The 21,668-nt window shown below is 54.6% G+C and overlaps 10 protein-coding genes across 13 annotated transcripts; 6 read left to right on the top strand and 4 right to left on the bottom strand.

The window, feature by feature from the left end:
- Positions 1 to 365: 365 nt before the first annotated feature.
- On the bottom strand, positions 366 to 1,058 carry H257_16250 (hypothetical protein). The gene is made up of 2 exons (XM_009844618.1): positions 756 to 1,058; positions 366 to 688 (listed from the first exon to the last, which is right to left on the bottom strand). The coding sequence occupies exons 1-2, from the start codon at positions 1,053 to 1,055 to the stop codon at positions 449 to 451; spliced, it is 540 nt and encodes a 179-aa protein (XP_009842920.1). The 5' UTR covers positions 1,056 to 1,058; the 3' UTR covers positions 366 to 448.
- A 162-nt stretch (positions 1,059 to 1,220) lies between these two features.
- On the top strand, positions 1,221 to 2,969 carry H257_16249. 2 transcript variants are annotated; one of them, XM_009844617.1, is made up of 8 exons: positions 1,221 to 1,540; positions 1,595 to 1,637; positions 1,694 to 1,759; positions 1,806 to 1,949; positions 2,003 to 2,152; positions 2,202 to 2,396; positions 2,445 to 2,684; positions 2,733 to 2,969. In XM_009844617.1, exons 1-8 carry the CDS (start codon positions 1,470 to 1,472, stop codon positions 2,829 to 2,831), a joined length of 1,008 nt encoding a protein of 335 aa, XP_009842919.1. In that variant the 5' UTR covers positions 1,221 to 1,469; the 3' UTR covers positions 2,832 to 2,969. The 2 variants fall into 2 exon arrangements, with proteins under 2 accessions (XP_009842919.1, XP_009842918.1); XM_009844616.1 differs by having other exon boundaries at positions 1,694 to 1,949.
- Positions 2,970 to 2,972: 3 nt separating this feature from the next.
- H257_16248 (hypothetical protein) lies at positions 2,973 to 7,059 on the top strand (the record flags this gene model as incomplete). Of its 3 annotated transcripts, none has more annotated exons than XM_009844614.1 (11): positions 2,973 to 3,423; positions 3,577 to 3,689; positions 3,764 to 3,881; positions 3,947 to 4,096; positions 4,140 to 4,234; positions 4,287 to 5,457; positions 5,509 to 5,642; positions 5,699 to 5,852; positions 5,926 to 5,994; positions 6,052 to 6,171; positions 6,229 to 7,059. In XM_009844614.1, exons 1-11 carry the CDS (start codon positions 3,010 to 3,012, stop codon positions 7,057 to 7,059), a joined length of 3,369 nt encoding a protein of 1,122 aa, XP_009842916.1. In that variant the 5' UTR covers positions 2,973 to 3,009. The 3 variants fall into 3 exon arrangements, with proteins under 3 accessions (XP_009842916.1, XP_009842917.1, XP_009842915.1); XM_009844615.1 differs by having other exon boundaries at positions 4,284 to 5,457; XM_009844613.1 differs by lacking the exons at positions 5,926 to 5,994; positions 6,052 to 6,171; positions 6,229 to 7,059 and having other exon boundaries at positions 4,284 to 5,457; positions 5,699 to 5,912.
- A 70-nt stretch (positions 7,060 to 7,129) lies between these two features.
- H257_16247 (hypothetical protein) lies at positions 7,130 to 9,514 on the bottom strand. Its single transcript, XM_009844612.1, has 2 exons — positions 9,021 to 9,514; positions 7,130 to 8,959 (listed from the first exon to the last, which is right to left on the bottom strand). The coding sequence occupies exons 1-2, from the start codon at positions 9,492 to 9,494 to the stop codon at positions 7,292 to 7,294; spliced, it is 2,142 nt and encodes a 713-aa protein (XP_009842914.1). The 5' UTR covers positions 9,495 to 9,514; the 3' UTR covers positions 7,130 to 7,291.
- Positions 9,515 to 9,615: 101 nt separating this feature from the next.
- H257_16246 (hypothetical protein) lies at positions 9,616 to 10,936 on the top strand. Its single transcript, XM_009844611.1, has one exon. The coding sequence runs from the start codon at positions 9,649 to 9,651 to the stop codon at positions 10,906 to 10,908; it is 1,260 nt and encodes a 419-aa protein (XP_009842913.1). The 5' UTR covers positions 9,616 to 9,648; the 3' UTR covers positions 10,909 to 10,936.
- Positions 10,937 to 11,376: 440 nt separating this feature from the next.
- On the top strand, positions 11,377 to 12,601 carry H257_16245 (hypothetical protein). Its single transcript, XM_009844610.1, has 2 exons — positions 11,377 to 12,387; positions 12,445 to 12,601. The coding sequence occupies exon 1, from the start codon at positions 11,450 to 11,452 to the stop codon at positions 12,284 to 12,286; it is 837 nt and encodes a 278-aa protein (XP_009842912.1). The 5' UTR covers positions 11,377 to 11,449; the 3' UTR covers positions 12,287 to 12,387; positions 12,445 to 12,601.
- Positions 12,602 to 13,122: 521 nt separating this feature from the next.
- H257_16244 (hypothetical protein) lies at positions 13,123 to 16,949 on the top strand. The gene has a single exon (XM_009844609.1). The coding sequence runs from the start codon at positions 13,268 to 13,270 to the stop codon at positions 16,697 to 16,699; it is 3,432 nt and encodes a 1,143-aa protein (XP_009842911.1). The 5' UTR covers positions 13,123 to 13,267; the 3' UTR covers positions 16,700 to 16,949.
- On the bottom strand, positions 16,937 to 17,550 carry H257_16243 (hypothetical protein; the record flags this gene model as incomplete). The annotated part of the gene is made up of 2 exons (XM_009844608.1): positions 16,937 to 17,016; positions 17,061 to 17,550. 2 exons carry the CDS (start codon positions 17,548 to 17,550, stop codon positions 16,937 to 16,939), a joined length of 570 nt encoding a protein of 189 aa, XP_009842910.1.
- Positions 17,551 to 18,208: 658 nt separating this feature from the next.
- H257_16242 (hypothetical protein) lies at positions 18,209 to 18,752 on the top strand. The gene is made up of 2 exons (XM_009844607.1): positions 18,209 to 18,377; positions 18,438 to 18,752. The coding sequence occupies exons 1-2, from the start codon at positions 18,324 to 18,326 to the stop codon at positions 18,666 to 18,668; spliced, it is 285 nt and encodes a 94-aa protein (XP_009842909.1). The 5' UTR covers positions 18,209 to 18,323; the 3' UTR covers positions 18,669 to 18,752.
- Positions 18,753 to 19,717: 965 nt separating this feature from the next.
- On the bottom strand, positions 19,718 to 21,629 carry H257_16241 (chaperonin GroL). The gene has a single exon (XM_009844606.1). It carries the CDS (start codon positions 21,564 to 21,566, stop codon positions 19,848 to 19,850), a length of 1,719 nt encoding a protein of 572 aa, XP_009842908.1. The 5' UTR covers positions 21,567 to 21,629; the 3' UTR covers positions 19,718 to 19,847.
- Between the last annotated feature and the right edge of the window lie 39 nt (positions 21,630 to 21,668).

Below are 21,668 nucleotides of genomic sequence, written 5' to 3'. Positions count from 1 at the left end.
ATACTTCCTCTGTTCGATATTAGAGCCGACATTTGACTTCTCAGTGAGCCTACATATTCAATTTTGATCCAAATTTGATGAATCGAACCACATTTGAAAGAGTATCAAAAACGGGAGGTAAAGTTCTTTGACGGAAAAGCTCTAAAAGCACGTCTTTATGCTCAAAAACTGCTTCGTTTTTTCGCACTTTTATAAAATTACAAATATCAGATCTTTGAGTTTTATATTTATTAGGGACTTGAGAAGTGGTACGTCGAAGTGTAATTGAAGTCACCCAGAACGTACGGATAACGTCCGGATAGTTTACAACACTTGAATTCACTATTGGCAAATGTTGCTAGTAAAGGTGATATGTCGGCGGTATATGCGAACAGAGGAAGTACTACTAATTAACAGTGAGTGGAAAACAAAAGCCAATACTAGTAGTGTGAGTCAACTCAATTCACAGTCAATTCGGTGGTTCGTTGCCATCAAGATCCAAGACATGATGGAGGACAGTAGTTTCGTCGTCGGCAAAGTCGAACTGTCCCGTGATGCGATGGCCTTCGAGGACATGTGGAAGCCAAATGGAATCGTCTGCCCACATGGAAGGGTACGGAATGGTGTCGTAGGTGTACCATTGGGGACGCATTTCGTCCGTTTCAGCCGGTGTGCCAGAGTACGCGCGGATTTGAAATACATGCACATGCTAACATTACATTAACTCGTACTATCAACGAATGCGAACATTCATAGCATCATTGGATAGGTTTTACCATGACTTCGGGTTTATCAGTGAAGGTGAACACAAGGGTGCCCACGCGCTCCATGTCTTTCCCATGCACGTCGACGCATGCCTCTTCCGTCATCTCACGCGCCGCGGCATCTTCGATCGTCTTGTCGGTCACTTCGACTTTTCCGCCAAAGCCGTTCCATTTGCCTTCACCAAACCCGCGCTTCTTCATGCCCAGCAGGACCTGCTTCTCACCTTGATGATCGCGCAACAGGAACGCCAATGTGTATTGCTTTACGCGGGCCGCCCGCTGCAGTGTCGACGTGATGACTTTGGCCGCCATGACGTGAAATGCAAATGGCGCGCACATTCGTCAACACGTTTCAAACACGTTTCAAACAAACGTTCAAAACATGTGTCAAACACATGTTATTGCTTCCAACATGTTTCAAACCGTTTGACGTTATCCGGATATACCGTATACTGTCAAGCAGTTGACTTTATCCTAGCGAAAGGTCACGTGACCTTTTGTATCGATTGACATTGGAGTGGACGTGCTGGCGCGTCCACTCCAATGTCAATCGATGCTGGGTCGATGACTTACTTGTCCTGCGAAGGAACTGCGCATGCATTCCTTTGCCCAAACATTAACCTCCTCTAGTCTGCATGACGCTATTTTTACCTTAGCCAATGACACCATAGTGCTACGTACTGGTCATCAAAACTTCGGCGACGCGTGTCGGACAAGTCGACTGCCATGAGCATTCGAGTGTACAACAAGGACCAGTTTGAGGCCTTGCAGCAAAATGCACTCAACAACTCAAAGAGGTACGAGGACATCCTGTCTAGAATGTCCTCGTCCAACAACGCGGTTACTGTTAGTCCAACCAGCGAGAAGCAGCGGACGCCGCGCTCGTCATCTGTGGTACGTTGGTCAAGTTGTATCTACCTAGACCCCTTTGAATGTGATATGTGTTGCAGGGAGGTGGCAGCGGTGGGTATCCGCACTCTGCCAAGACGTCCGACTTGTCCACCAACACACGGCAGGTACGACGACGACGGTGCTCTGCATTCCTCAGTGTAGCGAGCGTAGAAACGGCTCATGATGAAACACGAGCTGTACAAGAAAGATCAAGAGGACGTCCAAAAGCAAATCCAAGTCAACATCGCCGACTCGCTCACGAAACAGCGAAATAAACGCGAAGCCAACTATGTCAAGTTGCGTCGCGATATTGACGTATGGCAACAATGGGGGAAATGTGGTTCTAATGTCATTGGTACACCTTGTAGGAAGGCAAAAGCTTGGCAGAGGAGCTTGAGGAGCGACTATCGCTCAAAGAAGAGACGGCCAAGCGGCAGAAGCAGCGTTTATACGACGAATGGAGCGAAAAGGTGTTCAACAAGATCAACGGTCCCATCAACGACCGCGTCAAGGCCATGGTACGCATCCCGTTCCAAGTCAACGTGAACCTTGTCACAGTTTGGTTAGGATGCCAAAGCACTCAACTTGCACAAGCAAGAAGCGTACCAGCACTTCTTGGACACGGCCAACAAGAAGGGATGCCTCTTCCGAGACATCATCATTGAGAGCGAGTACGACCCCCTGCATGACAACAAGTCCATTCGACACGTCACACACGTGGACGACCCGTGTTGCCGGGTGATCAAGCACCGTGAAGAGGAGGTAGAACGACGACATTGTCATTGGACCACATGAACGTGGTTGGAGCAGGAGGCGATCGCGAACGAAGGAAAGAAAGTCTTAGACGACTCGATGGAGCCACGTGGCACTGGCACAGCGCCTTTGATCCTTGGGCGGTGCGACAACCTCGACACGAAGCTGTGGGCCAGCGGCATTTTCGAATCGACGCCGTACGGGTACTTCAACAAGATGATGGCGAGCACCATCAGCGCCGAATCGTCCAAGACATACGAGTCCCGCGTCAAGTTTGACCATTACGACATCGAGAAGGTTTGGCAATCCGAGAGGTAGATGGGAAGGATGAGGTCAATTTCGTAGGGCCTTGGCACGCTGAACAAGGAGTTCCCCAAAGGCAAGCAGACCACCTTCAACGGTGTCAGCGGGTTGAAGTCCAAGGACCAAGTACGCCTGGGATAGGCACCAGTGGAAGTCTTAGCCTGTAGAGGATCGTAGCGTGCCTACAGTAACCTGTCCATGCTGCAATTGCCATTGTGATGACCTTGGCGCGGAAATTTGAAAAACCTCTACAAAACAATATTAAGTATGGCAGACCAAGGTTGCTGTTGTGTGCTTTGTTCCAAGGCACGAAAAATAGATGGTGCCAACCAGCACCGCCGCAGTGCCGCCGCGGCCTGCATCCAAGTCGGCATCCCATGCAGATACCTTCACTTCTGGGAATTTGAATGGATCCAAGACGAATGACGACAGCTCGGACGACGAGGATGGTAGCAACGGGAGCAGTAGCAGGAGTTCTGCAGGAGACGACGACGACGACGAAGGGGAAAGTGTCAGTGGGACCGAGGGCGACACCGAAGTTGAGGTCGCAGACACAAAACAAGTCATCCTCTCGCCCCGCAAATCTTGTGTCCCTGTGCCAGCTGCCGCAACTGGCCCCATCGACACAAACAGCCCCTTGGGGATTCTACGGTCCATGGTGGAAATGGCGCAAACGTGTCACTTCCTGCTCGTGTTCGGTCCAACGCTGAAGATTCCGTCGATCTCCCGAACGGTACTTGTTCCCCTCCTGCGTCTCGTCCATGCGGACCTCGTACACGTCATTTCCCCGCGGAATGGCGCCGTTGGTCGTGTTTACGAGCTACCGTTGGCGTGAACTCGGATCAAATGTCCCTTCCCTCGATTCTCACGTTTGTGCGTCTCCTAGGAGCTAGAAAGCGGCATCATCGACGGCAACAAGAGCGACGCGTATCCACTCCTCGTCGAAGTCTTCTACCGCCTCTGTCGCGACGCTGGCCAAAAGATCGAAAAAGCTCGCATGTACAAACTACGACCGTCATGTCGTCATATGCCCACAAAAGTCCACAGAATGATTCCATGTTGTTCCGGCGTAGGCTACAAGAATGGGAGCGCGTGGTGCATCGCAAACTGGCGGACAATTGGCAACGCGAGTTCCAAGAGAACCCCATGCCCACGACACACTCGTTCGACGACGTGTCAGTTCGTGATCGGGTACTATCGTATCCTCGTGTTTTCTCTTTATTTGGAGGCGGTGCTCCTAACAATACGACCTATAGGCGCGCATCTTGCATGCGTTGTGCGAATGGCGGGTACATGCCAGCGACATCACCAAGTTCATCGCAGGCCTCTCCACATCAGCCCCTCTTCCGCCAAAGGACGACAAACACTCGAACACGACGACGACCGTCATCACCTATGCCTCCCTCGTACGTCGACCTTGGTCGTTCGAGGTCTTACTTGTTGTTGCAGCGACCCGAGGCGTTGGGCGAAGACGACGACGGGTCCATTTACTGGTACTTTCACGACGGGTGCTGGGTGTATGCTGAAACCGCGAGCGCTCACAGGTAGGGTTACCCTCCATCCCTTTCCGATGGAAAACGGATCTATCGACAGTAGGAAGCCCCCCCCGCCAGTGTACCACGTGCGGTACGCCACGCCATCCAAGATTCGGCTGTCGACGCATTTTGAACTGGAAAACAACGCTGGATTGGACACGTTAGTCGAGTCCACGCTGGTCGTCGCTCCGTCGTCGTCGTCGCTCAAGCGCAAGCGAAGCTCGTCCAAGAAAGAGCACAAGAGTGACTCGAAAAAGAAGAGCAAACGGTCACGCCACCATCGCAGCAGCAGCCGCCATCATCGGTCGTCACGCCACGACGACGACGAAGAGGACCCCGCAGTTCCAAAGCAGCTTAAAGCGGAGATACACGAGACGATTGTACCACCCCCGCCATTGCCCCAAATACCCGAAGAACCAGAAACGTCCAACGAAGACGCCGTCAAGCCGCCGCCACCACACGATCGATCAGACACGCATGTGCTGTGCTCCATGTGCAAAAAGTCGTACGACATGTCGCTGTTGGACCCGCCATTGCTGCGCAAGCCGCAGGGCGAATGGAAGTGCTTTGAGTGCCTCGTCAACGACTGCCGTGGGTGGCCTCGCCGCCGGCCATCTCGACAAGTAGCCCCACCGCCACCTCCACCTCCCACGGAGAAGACTAAAACATCGAAAAAGAAAAGTACCAGCAGCAGCAGCAGCCACAAGTCATCCAAAAAGTCTAGCCACTCGTCATCCAAGAAGAAATCGTCGTCTCGAAGACATCGATCGTCGTCGTCCTCTTCCCACAGCTACCCCGACGAGTTCAAGCTCTTGCTTGACTTGTACCACACGCGAAAACGGCAACGCGACGAGGCATTGGCCGAGTCTGTGGCGGCGGGCATGCCGCCAGCCCCGTGGCTGCTGCACACTGCCATCAAAACTGAGCCACGTGCATTGGTTGATGGGAACAATGTCGGCGGGTGGCGAGTAGTGAGTGCGTCCGTGGCCGATCTCAAGCTGTTGTTGGCCACAAAGTTCGTTTCGGGGTCGATGGCCCAGCAGCGGCTGAAAGGTCAGTTGATTCAGATTTTAAAAGCGGGCGAGGCCCACGAAGAGCAAGTGACGCGCCTGCGGGTGCATGAAGAACAGCAAATGATGTGGCAAATGCAGGCGTTGCCCCGGCGGGCGTCGTCGCGCGTGGCGTTGGAACGGCTCAAGAGTCAGAGCGACCCCCATGCTTCCAAGTCGGACGTACGTGTTTCATCTGTGGGGATGGTGGCATTTGACAACTCTGATGGGTAGGACGACACGGCGACGTGGCACGAGACGCTGCCTCATTCGACTGCCAACGACCGCGCATTGCGCCTCACTCGACGGACCAGCTCCGCCGACAATGTCCCCGAAGGCCACCAGAAACGCCGCTTGGCCATGGAACGGTACGGTTATGACTTTGAATATTGGGACTTGTCGACTCATCTCGAGGCGGGGGTAGCGCCCATCGCGCGTCGCGACGGCAGCGGGAGTGGGACGGGCCATCTTCGTCCGACGACGATGGCGACGTGGTGACCCCGCGGCAAACGCGACAATCTGCGACGTATGAGTCCCCCGTCAAGCAAGGCGAGTGGGTGAACTGGAACGCACTCCAAGTACAATTTGATCTTTTGTTTTATCAACATGCAGGTGTTTTGAGATGATATTGATGGCGGGATGTGGCTGTAGACGCACGCGCATCCGTTGCGCGTCGTGTGTGCGGCGCTCGTGACGCGCATGATTCAAGAAGAAAAGGCGGTATGTCATTGGATATGTGACAATGTGTGTGGTGACGATGGATGGCTGGTGTGGTAGCCGCTGTTTTCTCGCCCTGTGGACCCCACCGCCGACGGTTGTCCAGACTACTTGGCCATCGTCAAGCACCCGATGGACTTGGGCACAGTGAAGCTCCGGAGTCTGAACGGCACGTACAAGGTAAAATCAACTATATATATAAATATATCCACCCTCGTGAAATTGGTTGGTTTCTAGACGTGGGCATCGTTCAAGGTGGATATGGCCCGTATTTGGAGCAATTGCCGGCTATACAACTCGGAAGGCGCAGTGATCGTCGAGTATGCAAACGAGTTGGAAAAAATCCACTTGAATTTGGTCCGCCAAGCTGAAAAGCATGGCGTGGCAAGTATGACTGAAGACGGTACGAAGAAGCCAACGTCGAGCGACGACGACGACGAGTTCCACAAGAGCAGTCCTAGTCACCACGGCAGCTCCAGTAGCTCCAGCAGCGCTGACAGTTCCAGCAGTAGTAGCCACAGCAGTGATAGCGACGCCCCCAAACGAACTAGCAAACTTCGACTGCCACCCCGCCCTTCGTCCGTCAAACCCAAGGCTACACAGCCCCGCCCCCCCCCCCCACCGAAAGCCACGCCTTCGAGGTTGAAGAAACCACAACGCAAACCGCGCATCTCGTCCAGTTCGTCCTCCGACTCGGACGCCGCTGCCTCGTCGGCGTTGCCTCTAAAGCGCCGGACGACCCCCCCCACTAAGAGCAACCCGGTCCTTCCATCGAGGCAGCAGCACCCACCGCCGACTCGACCCCCCAAGACGATTGTTCAATCGTCGTCGTCGTCGTCGTCGTCGTCGAGTTCGTCCGGCTCGTCGTCTGAGGACGACTTGTCCGTGGCGCCGCCTCCCCGATCCCAACCCCCGCCGCCACTGCCCGCCAAGAAAAAGGCGCCGCAGAGCCCCCCACCGCCGCCCCCGCCGACGACCCCGCCCCCAATTCCCTCCGCTTTGGTGGACGGAAACGACTCGTCGTCGTCATCTTCGTCATATTTCTCCAGTAGCGACGACAGCGACTAATATCACGGTTGTTGAGTCAGTCGACAACTGGGACGATTGAATGCAACACAACGTTTTACTTTCAAAAGTTAGTTGTGCTACTCGTTCTTTGTTTAAATAGACAGACCACCTGGGCTGACAAGCCTATAATTTTGCTCGGACAACCCCGATACATACTACATAGTATGCACCCCCCCCCGCAAAACTAGCCCATCGACCCCGGCATGCAGGTCGTAGCTAGCTGGGCAACTAACTACCACAGCAACGTGTACGTGAGGGCAATGGCGATGGCAAGCCACAACACGTTGCTTTTGGCGGCGAGGAAGCGCAAATTCACGCGAAAGCCGTCGGACGGAGGAAGGTCCAGCATGGCATTGATTGCCACCGACACTTTGTACCACAGGCGCACCAGCGACGGAATCTCGTACGAACTGATGGGTTTGAGCATGGGGTCGCCGCGGTAGTGTACGGCCAGGTCCACGGAGCTGAGTCGTTTGCCGAGGCGGATTTGCGCTCGGCCTTGGGGGGTCAGCTCATGGTGCGAATCGCGAGCAGCGTCGAGGGACGCTAGGGAGAAGGCGCGGGCGAGAGGCGTCTGGAACGACGACGCGGGCACGACGTACGTGGACGGGATGTCAAAGACCGCGCGGAGGCGAGTGGCGGCGCGGTCCAGCGTCGCATCCAACGACGTGTCGGCCGCGGAAGGCGGCAAAGGCGACGAAGCGGACGCCGTGGACGAGTGGAACACGGACGACAGAAACAACGCCGCCGACGGTGGCTTGGGGTGCGTGTCCCGGGCATACTGGAGTTTGTCGAGAACGTGCTCGGCGTTGCGGCGAAAGTCCTGGGAGAGCGACACGGGGTACGGCGTGAGGCCAAATTCAGACAAGTGGCGGAGCAACACGTTGGTCTCGGCCGACGAGAGCGTCGTCGCGGAAGAAGAAGTAGCACCGGATTGGCAGGCCAAGAAGGCGTGGGCTTGGGCCAGCAACGCCAGCAACTCTGGCGTGTAAACTTGCAACGCGCGCTCGAGCATTTGACCCGTGGGGACGTCCCAGTCCAATTCGCGCGCGTGCACGATAAACACCCCAAAGAGCGTCGTGTAGAAATGGTAGTTGGCCAACACGTAGATGGCATATGCCGGCGAGTACGACGCCGAGGGGGGGGACGAGGGCGAAGTAGCCCAGTGCACACACTGCCACGGCTGGAGGTACGCGAGCAGCACATCCACCAACATACAAAACGACGTCGGGTTCGAGTCCGGGGCCGACCTGGCAAAGCCAATGTGGAAGAAATCGTAGAGGGGTTCTTGGATGGCTTTGAGCACGACGTGGGTGCTGGGGTGGACGAGCAGGGGGATATGGGGGTCGGCTAGTACGTGCACGACTGTGATGAGGAGGCAGCAAAGCACGTCGTCCGTGTGGGGTGTGAACTGGTCAATGGCTTTGACCACCGCGAGCGGGTGATGCAGGGCCGTGGCGTCGTTCGAGCCGTACGTGACTTGGTTCTGACGAAGCCAAATCTCCACCAGAAGGTTCAGGAACAGCTCCATCGATTGCTTGCGTCCACTTTTGAACGACAGCTTCTCTGGGCCGTGGGGCAAGAAGGATTCGAGGTACGCGAGCAGGAGCACGTTGTACGCGTGGCGATGTGTGAGCGACGTGATGCCTTCCTTGGGAAACGACGTGCGCCACCAGTAGTTGTTGGTCGAAGATGCCATTGGCGGCGAGGACGACGTGTTGGTCGCGGAGGCGTTTGTGGTGGCGGCGGCGGCGATCGGCCGTTTGAGTTTCGAAGTGGATACGGGGTACCGAAGGAAGCTAAAGAGAAAGTACGGCTGGATGGGCACCATGAAGCACTGGTTTTTGCCATTCACGCTGAGACTCGGAGACGAAAACATTTTGGCATACAACGGCGTCACCTAACGGGGGAAACTCGTGAGGGTCTGGAAAGGAACATGCTGTGACCAATGCGGAACGTACCGCGCCGGCGTTGCGCATTTCCACTTGCGCAGGCAGAGGAAGCAGCGTCAAGTCGAGTCGGAATCGAACGGCGTGCGAGATGTTGAAGACAAAGTCGAACAGTGACTTTTGGAACAGCTCGACCACGGCCTGGCCTTGTTCCCCCAAGTGCGCATTCGGGCCTTGGTTTGCGCGAGGGGACGTCGGCCGGGAAGACGAGTGAGCACCAGACGAATCACCCGAGGGACCATTGCTTTGTGGTACCGTGGCTATCCACGCCGAGCTGTTCTTGCTTTGAACGTCTTCGCCAAACACACGGTCCAACAACCGAGGAAAGAACGCAAAAAACTTTCGGCGACTGTCCACGGAATGCAAGTGTAGCGGCGTCGACAGTTCCGTCGTCAAGAGCTTCTGAAGCTTCGCGCAGGCCGTGGCCACGGACATGGCGCCGGGCTCTCCTGCATGCAGGAACTCGTCGAACTTGAGGTTGTCCATGTTGCGTGGTGGAGGTCGATGTTTACTGGAGTGTGAATTCCGGATATATCGATATATTTATCCGGAATTCAACCAGCCAATGACATGCCAGAGTTCGAATATCCAATTTAATATTCAAACCCGCCTCAATATTGCTTCAGGGTGTGCGGGCAACATGGGACCTACACAAGGCAAGAGTGCTGGCAACATGGGACTCGCACAAGGCAAGAGTGCTGCAATCGCGCCGCCGTCATCACCACCGTCGTCGCCACTTGCACACCCAACGCATGAACCGAATATGTTCACCTTTGACTTGACGCCGGTGTGCATTGGCCGAAGTCGCGACTGCGAGCTCTCGCTGTCGTCCGATGTGAGTTCGTCCCGCGTCGTGAGCAAGAAGCACGCGCGGCTGTATCCATGTATGTTTGAAAACAACCAACAAGTCAGGTGGTTCCTCAAAGACCTCGACAGCAAGCACGGCACAAGTGTGAACGGCGTCGACGTCAAGTCCGACTCGTCGGTCCAAGTGTTCGATGGCGATGTCATCGTTTTGGCGCGTCAACCGCATCCCCCACACGACGACGATCAGGACAACGCCAATCCTTCATCCCCTTCGATTTCCATCAAGTGTCACCTCCATGGTCGTGGCAACGCCTTGCTCACGCTGATCACGTCCACTTCGTTGAACCAACGGCACTCCGCCTTGCCCCATCCTTACAAACCTAGCCACAGCACTGACAAGCGTAAATTCCACGCAGCTACATCCTCTCCGCGCCAACCTTCCTCTGGTCGACCTCCTTCCGACATCGTGAAGAAGCGCTTCCGATCCCTGGAAGCAGACCCTGCCAACCATGACGAGTCGCCGCTCAAGTGCCCCGTGTGCTTTGAGTTCTTCGTCGACAGTTTGACGTTGGCCTGCTCCCATACATTTTGCGGCGGTTGTTTGCGCAGCTGGTTGTTGCAGTCGCTAACGTGTCCGACGTGCCGTGTTGGAGTCACGGACGTCCCCGTACGCACTCGGGCGCTGGACAACCTGTGCATGCAGCTGGTTGACCCCACAGACGCCGCGTGGATGCTACGCCAGCAAACGTGGCACGCAGAGGCGGCGCGGCTGACGAAGAAAGCCAAGAAGATTCGGCATGCGTTCCTCGAAACCAAAGCGCTTCCGTGGCCGAATGTGTGGACGACGTGGCATGACACGAGGGACCGTGAAGTGTTCTCGCAGACAGTGTCCGTCGCGGTTGGACAAGTTCGAGAAGCCTGGTGCGAAGCCGTCGGGCTCACCGAAGCTGCCATCGACAGCCATGGCAAGGCCAAGCTGTTGGTTGCGTCGTCGAATTTGCTAGTGGCCACAAATGGGAGAACACATCGCGGAGATGGACCAAGCACCGACAACCTCCGCCATCGACTTCGCATGTTCCTTCGGTACGGATAAGCGCGTCTTATTGATGGAATTGTGCCAAGTCTTGCGGTTACGGTTCGAACTGCGTTCAGATATGACGCGTTGTCGTTAGTTTGAAGGAGCAGAGTTTCTCTCTGTCGTGCGGTTCCAATGAGAGTGCTCAGCCTTCCTACCATATCTAGTCTTTCGTCCATTCATGTTCACCCTTCCACTCATATTGGCCACGCTTCCTCGCTGCCCATGTTGCGGTAACTTAACTCCTACTAGTACATGATTGGCTAAAGGGGTAGGGAAGTAGCTGTATACAAATCTCCATATAAACTCCCATAGCGTCCGGATAACACCGTCGCTCGTAAGGAACCTTCGTAAATTATATAATTACACCATTGCACAATATACTGAACAAAGTGAAATTAAATATAATATCATGGGGTCTTCCGTCAGCCAATGGCCGTCCGAATTGCAGTACTATCCGGATGCCGCGTCCAATTGATCCCTCTTCTTCTGCATCTCAGAACGAGCCTCGGCATTCCTGTGCAAGACCACCGACCGACCGTTGAAGTAAGCAAGCATCATGGCTGCCGTGGACATCGAGAGCCAACAGCTCCTCCTGCATACGGAAACAACGATAGCTGCATTTGACATCCCCAATAATGGTGGCGCCGCCGACGACGCCGAGACCGAAGAAGCCGAGGAAGACTTGGACGACGACGATGATGACAACTCCGTATCGCACGTCGCAAGCGCCAGTCTGGGCAAGCGCTTGCATGACGCTACCGCTTCATCGACTGCTTCTGACGGGAAGCGCCTTCGTCCGAACGACCCCGAGAGCGTCATTGATCTGGGCGAGGACGACGAAGATGATGAGGAAGACGACGACGACGATGACGACGATGACGATGTCGACAGCAGTGCCGTAAGACCGTACGCAAAAAATGGTTCGAAGCAGTTTATGAGCAAGGGCAATCGATCAATGGGACAGTTTGACGACAGCGAACCAGCGAGTCAGCAGCATTCGAACCTCCAGCGATTGCTGGATTCCATGGATCGTAAGACCAAGACCGAGCTGTTCTCGGACGCGCTGGAATTGTGCGGCAACGATCTGTTCACGGGCCACGAAGCATGGCAGGACCAGTTACTGCTGAAGGCGTGTCGGTTGCATCCTGCGTTTGTGAGCTCGATCAACGAACTGGCCCACCAGAGTGGATCTTACAACACACCTGTCGTTCTAAGTGGCGACGAGGACGACGAGGATGAGGAGGACGACGCGGATGACTATGACGACGACGCGTCATTTGCCCAAGACAATGGTGACGACAATGGTGACGACAATGATGACGACGACGCGCTCAATCTGGTCGAGGACGACGAAGACGACGAGTTGGAATTGGGCGATTTGTCCGACTTATAGGAAGAACGACGTGAATATGGCAGCTAGCTATCTATGTATGAAAGACAAGGAAGATCCAACTATGAACTTGCCACCCTCGTACTAGTTTGTGTACTACCAAAGTAAGTACACGCCTAAACCATGAACCTGGGCAGCTAACCAGCTACATACTATTATAGTACATATATATCTATGAAAGACAACCAAGACCTTGCCACTCGACCGACCAATTGTCGTAGCAAAGTACTCCTAGTACATGTACCTGTACGTGAAGTACATACTAGTAGTACGCATACACCATCAAAATCATTTGTGCAAAATAATCTTGCGTCGTGGGATATAACTTGTATTTTTATTGTATTTTCAGATTCCAAAACTTACATCGTATACTGAAAGCAAGATAGATAATGCCGCCGAATTTTCTGGCGACAGAGGTACTAGTACTATTAAACTATTAATAGTAGTACTACTCCGAGTAACGTACGATAGAAGTACATATGAAAAACGGCTGGTATTTGCAATAATATATCGAAACAAGACAGATATTCATGAAAAAACATATAAAAAATTAGGGTGTGCATCAGCTCGTTACTAAGCACGTGAGCTCATGGAGACGCACACCGTTAGTCGCGGTGCTGCTCCCCCACGTAGGCCACACACGCTACATAACGTTACACTCTTCTCCCACCGGGCAAGGCTGATGCATAAAGCCGCGCTTCCTTTGCATTCCAGTGTTGGTTCCTTGAACAACATGCCGCTTCCCACGCCGGACGGCACATGATACATGCTGGCCATGGTATAGATTTCGGTATGGTGGCAGTTTTGAAATTAAATTACACATCACAGCCATGTTTCCCATTGAATTCTCCATACAAAGGCAGTGTATTTTAATTCCAAACTTGCACTATACACTGTATTTGGCAAGAAAGTGTAACTTCTCCTAGGCAACAAGCCAAGTAAGCGCCCACGACCACGAGGTCACACCCCACGACATCATTTGCGATGCCACGGACAGGGTTTGGCGATGGAAGCTTTGCCATGTCCTTTGCGACTAGCTTGAAGAAACGCCGGCGATCGGGAGACGTCACCCAGACTTTGACGGCGCCTGGAGGGATGATCCTCGTCGACGATGATGACGACGATGACATCATCGACTTTGATGAACTGAGCACGCCACCTCCGATGTTGCAGAAAACCCCGCTGCCGGTGCCCCCGCAAAGCCTTGTCTTTCCACGCCAACATTCGCTTGGATATGACGTCCGCCGTGCCCACTTGGTCACGGACATCGGCGACCACGGCACCAAATCGTTCCGGTACAAGTCGCTGCAGCACGGAGGTGTACCATCGGAGCCGCATCCCGAGCGAGCGTCCAACACAGCAGCAACGACGGCCTCTCCCCTCGCCACGACCTTCCACGCGCTGCTTCGTCGTCGTGAGCGGGAAGCGAGTCGCGTTCGGCGCACCAGCAGCAGCGCCGCGCCAGGCCCGCCTCGGGACTCAGCCGTGTTGGAGAAACTCAAGCACGTGCATCCAATGGACATCGTGGACAAGGAACGATCCATCGCGCGGTACCTCCAGGAGCATCAGCGGTATACGTTCGCTCTCGTGCTTCGCAACACGGCCCAAGTGCTCGAGTACCTCCACGTCAAGCACCCGTATCGCAGCAACGTGCACAACGCAGTGAAACTGGCCAACCAAGTGCGCTTGATGCACGAAAAGGTGTGTCGGCGCCTCGTCCAGGCCGGCCTCGGCGTGATCCTCCTCGACAATGATTCGGTCATGACGGACGCGGACCGGACGTTCAACCCACAGATGATGCGCCAGTACGCGCCCACGAGCCAGATCTGCATCTTGGTCGATCCGTACAAGGACAAGGACCTGCTCGCGCACGAATTCAAGCGGGAAAAAGACGAGTGGGCCATCAAGAAGGGCTCGGCATCGGCAAAGTTGAGCGAGAACAGCTACATGGCGCCCAACTTGTCGTTTTCGCCAGCGTTAGAGCTACAGTTGACGCAAAACCTCATCACGAACGCGCTACGGGACTTCGACACGGAAGAGTGGGTCCAGGACATGCAGAACGACCTCACGCATTGGGACGTGATCGAGCATTGCTTTCCCCTGCACGACCGCAAGTTCAACGACGAGTTCTTTGAAGAGTACCGCAAGCGCACGTTTGACTTTAGCATGGCCAAAGCGACGACGGGCAACCGCGAGCGATGGGCCATCGAGGAGCTGCGGTTCCACTTTGGCGAGCGTGTGGCGTTCTTGTTTGCGTTCATGCACATCTACAGCAAGCTGCTGCTGCCGCTGACAGTCACGTGTGTCTTGTACTACGTCGTGTTTCGGTTCATGGGCGGGTTCGTGTGGCAGCAGTACTCGCAGGGCCTCGCGGTCCTCTCGTTCTTTGCCGCGAGTGTGTGGGCGCCGCTATTCCTTGTCTTCTGGGAGCGGGAAACCGCGTTGCTTGTGGAGAAGTGGAATGTTGGCGAGAAGGAGACAGCGTTCGACGCCAACGATGAGAACCCCATGTTCCAGTACAAGTGGGGGCGCAACGCCATGACCAACAAGATGGAAAAGGTCGCACTGTATCGCAATAAAACTGCGATGCAGTTTGTCATGCTCGGGTTTGTCGGCCTCAGCATTGTGTTTCAAAGCATCTGCACTTTGCCGTTCATCCAATGGTACGTATACGCCAAGACCGTGTACACCTGTGACACGTGTCGGACCGTGGCAGGCGCGACCTGCTGGCAGATGGCCACGTGCTTCCACTCGGCCGACTCGTCGTTCGGAAGCGATCGGTGGTGGTATATCCTCATGCAAGGCGCGATCCTCGGGTTACTCATTGACGTCGTGTTCTTCGAGCTGTTCAACTGGCTGTCGGCCAAGTTTGTGTCGTGGGAGAACTACGCGTCCAAGTCCGAGTTTGACAACCGCCTGGTGCATCGGCGGTTTCTGTTTGTGTGGATGAACTGGTTCTTCTGGTTCCTATTCCTGGCCTTTGTGTACTTGCCGTTTGGCGAGGGGATTGTACGGTACCTCCAGTCCCCCGACAACAGCTCGACCGTGCCCGCGTTCGTCCAGAGCATCTTCAAAGCCGTGAATTGGGACCCGGCCGTGCTTACGCTCGACACGCTGTTTGTCACGCCCCTCGTCATCACGCAGTTTCTCAATATGCTCATGGAAACCATCTTGCCGTACCTCGTTCGAAAGTGCAAGGGCAAACCCATGCACTGTCGCCACGCTGCGTCGTGCTGCCGTGTCTCAGTGCCCCGCGTGTTCAAATGGCTCGTCCGGCACGTCCAAGCACCCGCCGACACCCCCCCGACCGCCGTCAACTCGAACACGAGTGCCCGCGCCCTCTGCGATGCCATCTCCCACACATCGCGGTACTTTGTACCGCTGCTGCTCTTCTCGGACGACTCAAACGGGTACACTGCGTACAACATTGTGGCCGACGCCAAGCTCTCGCCATTCGACACGACGTTCGACTACCTCGATGCGTCGATTCAGTTTTCGTACGTGGTCATGTTTACAGTCGTGTGGCCGTTGCTGCCTTTCCCAGCGTTCTTTAACAACTTGCTCGAAGTGCGCGGCGATGCGTTCCGCCTCTTATTTGTTAGCCGCCGCCCCATGCCCCGACGCGACGTCAGCATTGGCGAGTGGGCGACCGTGCTCTCGTACGCCAACATCATCGGCATCACGGTCGTGGCGGGGCTCATATCCGTCTACCACTTTTCGGCATTTCTCGACCACGGGTGCAATTTCGAGTTTGCCACCGCCGCCATGGTGCCCATCTCAGCGTTGAATTCGACGTTGGCGCTCAACCCTGTCGCATGCGGGCTCCAGAAGGACACGTCGTGGGTGATGCCCCAGATCATCGTGTTTGTTTTACTCGAGCACGCTGCGTTCTCGATTCGGTACCTCGTCCTCCAGATCAACAAGGTACCGTCGTCGATTGCTCTGAGCCGCAAAGTAAAAGCGCTCGAAGCGCTGGGCCATATTCGGTCGGCGCACAATGAACAGTTTGACTGCTTGCGCCAACTCCGCGTCATGTTCGACAAGTATGACACCGACGGCCGCGATTACATTGACAATCCCGACGTGCTCCAGGCGTTTGTGGCCGAGTGGACCGGCCGGCCCGCCTCGGACATGATGTCCAAGGACATGCTGTTCCACTACATGGACAAGACCCGCGTCGGCCGCGTGTCGTTTGCGTCGGCGTCGCTGCTGCTCATCCACGTCCATCACGACCGCTTCCTGTCACGTATTTTAGGTATTGCCGACTGGCTCGATGACTTTCAGAACGCGCAGATCCAACATCGCCCCGACGACCTCGAAGAATGCGACGACGACAAGGAACTCCGGCCATCGCATCTAGACCAGTGGCGGGCGCGAGAACGCGCGCAGTTGCACGACTACGATAGCCTCGCCTAAATCGTCGGTAGAAACATGCCAAAGTGAAGTAGACAGTCATGCCACTGGTGGTTGTGTCCATGTCAAAGCTGTGACACGGTACGATGTGATGGATTTCGTGGGGCACAGCGTTCCAGGACCGAGCGGTGAATAACGATCTCTGTACATGACTCATGCGCGAGGCCAACGTTACGCAGAACGCCATATACTTAGCTACACTTGAACAACGGTGTCGCATGATTGTTATTTATGGCGGGGTCAGTTGATAGGGTTGACGGCGCGAACGGCGTCGGTGGTTTGCCGCGCCAATGTGGCGGCATGGACGTATTGTTCGAGGACTACACGAGATGAGATGATAGGGTTTGAGGACGAATGGACAAACCTCGAGAGAATTGGAGCTGGGCTGCGCGGAGATCCTGGGATGGCATTGGTGCGAACCAAAACACGGGCGTGGGTAGAGTTGAAGGGGGCGACGGGGTCGTCGCACGGTCATGAGGAGGAGGAGCCTCGTCGTGAACACTGGTAGAGGAGCTCTTTGGCTTGCGATTCCGTAGGGCGGCCGCTTTCGTAGCGTCCGATGATGTTCTTTCCGCCAAACGTTTCTCTTGTTGCAAGGTTGTATTATTGTCTCGCTCTTGGTCCCAATTCTTGCGAAGGTGAAATTCCTTGCCTACAATGGACACGCCAGTGGTGGCATCGAAGACTTCCTTGAAGGAGAGCGACGACAACACATCCGTCGCCACGCTGCGCTTCGCAGCAGATAGCTTGAAGAAGGCATCGCGAAGGGCGTTGGATGCGTCCAATGCTGATCGACTGTACTTTGCGGCGGCATCAAGACTCATCAGGAGTAGCGCATCGTCGTCGTTGTCCATCGTGCAACAGGTTCACGTGTCTCCCTTCATCATCCGGATAAGGATTCGATGAAATGGCAATTGCTGATTGGCTGATTTCCTTGTGCATCAAATGCGGCATTCGGCAAAGTGCGTTTTCTATATGTTAAATAACAAATTTTATAACCCAACAAATCGTTACAGCACCCTATTATTACTATAGTACGTATTGGGATTTCGAGGTCAAATGTTATGTCGTGACATGTCATGTCATATATTTCACGTGATATCCTTTTGTAACTTGAAATTATAACGGTTGAAGTGGTCCTGGTAGTATAAAACTGTAAACTGGAAACGGTCCCATCAACACAACCACAATGCTCGAGTCAACATTGTTGATTTGCACATTTACTGGATGGCCACTGGCAGTACCAAGAGATTCCGCATTGAGTAATATGGCCTCCTTACTACCAGCTATTTTCTTCACCGAGCTGTCGGCATGCCCGCGACTGGTCGTCGTCGGCGAGCAATGACTTGCCCTGCTGGACTGGTGGACGCCAGTCTTCGGTCCAGTTACACACGAGTGTCATAGTTTATTCCGTCGCACGAGTAATCGACTGTGATTGGCCAACCAATTGTATCAGAAATATTTCGACCAATCGAATCGCTAGAAAAAATGAAACGCCAATGTCAAATTTGACGCGGTTCCAAACGTCTTGTTCCAGCTGGTGGTTTGATAAAGTACGCCGCCGTGGAGCGAAAGCCAACGAGACCAGTCAGTTCCAGTTTTACTCCTTCCAACACACCACATCAAGATGGCCTCCCGCAAAGCTACCACGTTCGCCCAAGCTTGGCTCAGCGACACCGCTGTACGTCCTGCTTAAAGCTGGCCAGAGCTCGTTGTTCTCCATGGCTCATGTCTGTTGTAGGCGTACCCCATCATTGCCGTCATCGGTGGTGCCCTCGGTTTGACTACGTTCAGCAGCATCCGCTACTTGTCCGCGTCCCCTGAAGTGCACTTCAACAAGGCCAACCGCGGCAACCCCGTGATCTCGGAAGAATCGGCCAAGGGCTGGAACAGCCACCGCAACGGCATCCGCACGTGGTCTGAAAACAAGATCAACCAGCACCAAAAGGCCAAGGGACTCCAAGGTCTTTAATTAACAGCGTTGGCTTCCTTCCACTTGCACATATGGAGTGAATCCGATAACTCAAACAATAATGACGTCCACGTACAATTCATGACAACTTGGCATATCTTTGCACCAGCAATATGCATGTTCTATGACCATCCAGCCGTGCACGCGTCTTTGCAGCATAAATATCAAGGTCTCCCCCGACGCCCCAACGAACGTCATGGTGTAAATTGCATCGAGTTGGCCTAATACCGGCTTGGAGCATTCAACCAAGGGCTTACGATGAAATTCCATTCCACACATAGTACATTGAAACATCGTTCTTGACCACGCGCCACATCTCAAGGGCACACACACAACCGTGGACTCCGTACTTACTCGCACACTCCACGGGTTTCGCCTGCCCCCCCCAGTTTCGTTCCAGCTGCATTGATGGTACATGTCGTTGTTTGCATGCGCATCACGTGTCTTTGTGCAGGGTGGTGCCCCCTGAATTTCCGGCACATCCTGCGCACCTAGCGATGGCACACGACGTGACGTGGCTGCGGCTGATTGCGAGTGCGTGGCCACCTACCTACCTGTACAGTAGCCAGCCAGCCATTGCAATCTCCTTGATTGCCATTCCAAAATCAGACACACTCTCACTTGCTCACCACGTTTCCAACCCATGTCATGCCAATGGGACTTGGACACTAGCTAGAGTCGTTGCCATGAGTACTATGGACACTTTGAAAGGATAGTGCTGTTTGCGAGGACTGACTACCCGGTTGAACCGTTAATGGAAGACATTTGAACGGAAATCCAAGTCAATACCTTGAGTGGTCAAATGCGCTAACTTACTGTACGGGTACTTTACTACTTACTGTACAGTAGTAAGCGCTCGCCGTATAAATACTAACTACTAGTATTAATTTTAATACTAATCTTACTAATCTTACTAGGTACTAACCATCGTGGGTTAATAGCGCTCGCCGTATATATACTAACTACTAGTATTAATTTTAATACTAATCTTACTGCGTAGTACCTCGAAGTACTAGGTACTGTAGTAGTACATGTACCTAACGATTCACAATACTAATCATCGTGGGTTAATTCCACTGCTCGAGATGATACTACTTAGTTTAGTACATTGGAGGAAAACAACTATTCTATTCATTAAATGGGTTTGTTGGAGTTTGGAGTCCAAAGGCACGCAAGAGTTTACATCATGCCGCCCATGCCGCCCATTCCACCCATGCCACCACCGGGCATGCCGCCGGCCGCGGGGGCGTTTTCTTCCGGCAAGTCGGCGATCAAAGCTTCCGCCGTCATCATCAACGACGCCACGCTGGACGCGTCCACCAGCCCCGTGCGCACGACCTTGGTGGGGTCGATGATGCCGGCTTCCACCATGTCCACGTACTCGCCAGTTTGGGCGTTGAAGCCAAACGTGGGCGAGCTCTGTTCCAAGAGCTTGCCGACGATCACCGCGCCTTCTTCGCCAGCGTTCTTGGCGATTTGCGTCACTGTGGACCGGCACGCGCGTTCGATGATTTGGATACCCACCTTCTGGTCCATGTTGGCCACGTTGCCGTAAAGAGACTTGAGGTTGCGCGACGCCCACAAGAGCGCAGAGCCGCCGCCAGGCACGATGCCTTCTTCGACGGCGGCGCGGGTGGCGTTCAAAGCGTCCACGACGCGGTCCTTCTTCTCGCCCACTTCGACTTCGCTGGCCCCGCCAACCTTGATGACGGCAATGCCGCCGCCCAACTTGGCCAAGCGTTCCTGCAGCTTTTCCTTCTCATAGTCGGACGTGGAGCCGGCGATCGAGTCCTTGAGCAGCTCTACGCGCTCGGCAATGGCGTCCTTGGGCCCTTCGCCGTCCAAGATCAACGTGTCGTCCTTGGTGATCGTGACCTTCTTCGCCGTGCCGAGGATGTCGGGCGTGGCGTTGTCAAGACGCAACCCGACGTCTTCACTGATCACCTTGGCACCGGTCAGCACGGCCATGTCTTGGAGGCCGGCCTTGCGGTTGTCACCAAAGCCAGGGGCCTTCACGGCGCACACCTTGATGCCCGCGCGGATGCGGTTGAGGATCAACGCCGCCAACGCTTCGGACTCGACGTCTTCGGCGATGATGAGCAACGGCCGCTGGGCCTTGTACACAAACTCCAACATGGGCGCGATGCCTTGGGCAGACGACACCTTCTTCTCGACCAAGAGGATGTACGGGTTTTCCAATTCGCACGACTGGGTCTTGCTGTTGGTGACAAAGTAGGGCGAGATGTACCCACGGTCAAATTTCATGCCTTCGACGACTTCCAATTCGTTGTACAGCGTCTTGCCGTCTTGGACCGTGATCACACCTTCGCGGCCCACGCGTTCCATGGCGTCCGAGATCAAATCGCCGATCTCCTTTTCGCTGTTCGCAGAGATCGTGGCCACTTGCGCCACCTTTTCCTTGTCGTCAATGTCTTGCGACAGCTTGGCCAATTCAGCCACCACATGGTCCACAGCCAACTGAATGCCGCGGCGCAAGTCCTGGGGGTTCATGCCAGCCGCGACACTCTTGCAGCCTTCGCTGTAGATAGCGCGGGTGAGCACCGTGGCGGACGTAGTGCCGTCACCGGCAGCGTCGTTCGTGTTGTTGGCCACTTGGCGCAACAATTGCGCACCCATGTTTTCGAACTTGTCACGGAATTCAATGTTCTTGGCCACGGTCACACCATCCTTCGTGATCTTGGGCGCGCCGTACGCTTGGTCGATCACGACGTTGCGCCCCTTGGGGCCGAGCGTGACCTGGACGGCATCGGCGAGTTGATCGGCACCCTTCAACATGAGGGCGCGGCCTTCCACACCGAAGCGGATGTCCTTGCCCGAGGCAAAGAAGCGCTTGGACACGGAGCGCGCCATTTGCGTTTGGACTTGCTTGGAGAGCATGATGTGTGGGGTTTTTGCGAACTGGAAAATTGCAAACTGCGCTCGTCCCCATGTTGAGTTGAATCCATGGCCAACCCTACCCGCGATCAAATTTCAGAGGTT

This window comes from Aphanomyces astaci (assembly GCF_000520075.1).
Source record: "Aphanomyces astaci strain APO3 unplaced genomic scaffold supercont1.82, whole genome shotgun sequence".
NCBI lineage: Eukaryota > Oomycota > Saprolegniomycetes > Saprolegniales > Verrucalvaceae > Aphanomyces > Aphanomyces astaci.
This window is presented reverse-complemented; position numbering and strand designations above follow the sequence as displayed.

Coding starts and splice junctions, on each gene's coding strand:
- H257_16250 (XM_009844618.1), bottom strand. CDS start 1,055: ATGGCGGCCAAAGTCATCACGTCGACACTGCAGCGGGCGGCCCGCGTA. Junction 689..755: donor CTGATAAACCCGAAGTCATG/GTAAAACCTATC, acceptor ATGTAATGTTAG/CATGTGCATGTATTTCAAAT.
- H257_16249 (XM_009844617.1), top strand. CDS start 1,470: ATGAGCATTCGAGTGTACAACAAGGACCAGTTTGAGGCCTTGCAGCAA. Junction 1,638..1,693: donor CGCCGCGCTCGTCATCTGTG/GTACGTTGGTCA, acceptor TATGTGTTGCAG/GGAGGTGGCAGCGGTGGGTA. Junction 2,685..2,732: donor ACCATTACGACATCGAGAAG/GTTTGGCAATCC, acceptor TCAATTTCGTAG/GGCCTTGGCACGCTGAACAA.
- H257_16247 (XM_009844612.1), bottom strand. CDS start 9,494: ATGGACAACCTCAAGTTCGACGAGTTCCTGCATGCAGGAGAGCCCGGC. Junction 8,960..9,020: donor AAATGCGCAACGCCGGCGCG/GTACGTTCCGCA, acceptor TTCCCCCGTTAG/GTGACGCCGTTGTATGCCAA.
- H257_16246 (XM_009844611.1), top strand. CDS start 9,649: ATGGGACCTACACAAGGCAAGAGTGCTGGCAACATGGGACTCGCACAA.
- H257_16245 (XM_009844610.1), top strand. CDS start 11,450: ATGGCTGCCGTGGACATCGAGAGCCAACAGCTCCTCCTGCATACGGAA.
- H257_16244 (XM_009844609.1), top strand. CDS start 13,268: ATGCCACGGACAGGGTTTGGCGATGGAAGCTTTGCCATGTCCTTTGCG.
- H257_16242 (XM_009844607.1), top strand. CDS start 18,324: ATGGCCTCCCGCAAAGCTACCACGTTCGCCCAAGCTTGGCTCAGCGAC. Junction 18,378..18,437: donor CTTGGCTCAGCGACACCGCT/GTACGTCCTGCT, acceptor TGTCTGTTGTAG/GCGTACCCCATCATTGCCGT.
- H257_16241 (XM_009844606.1), bottom strand. CDS start 21,566: ATGCTCTCCAAGCAAGTCCAAACGCAAATGGCGCGCTCCGTGTCCAAG.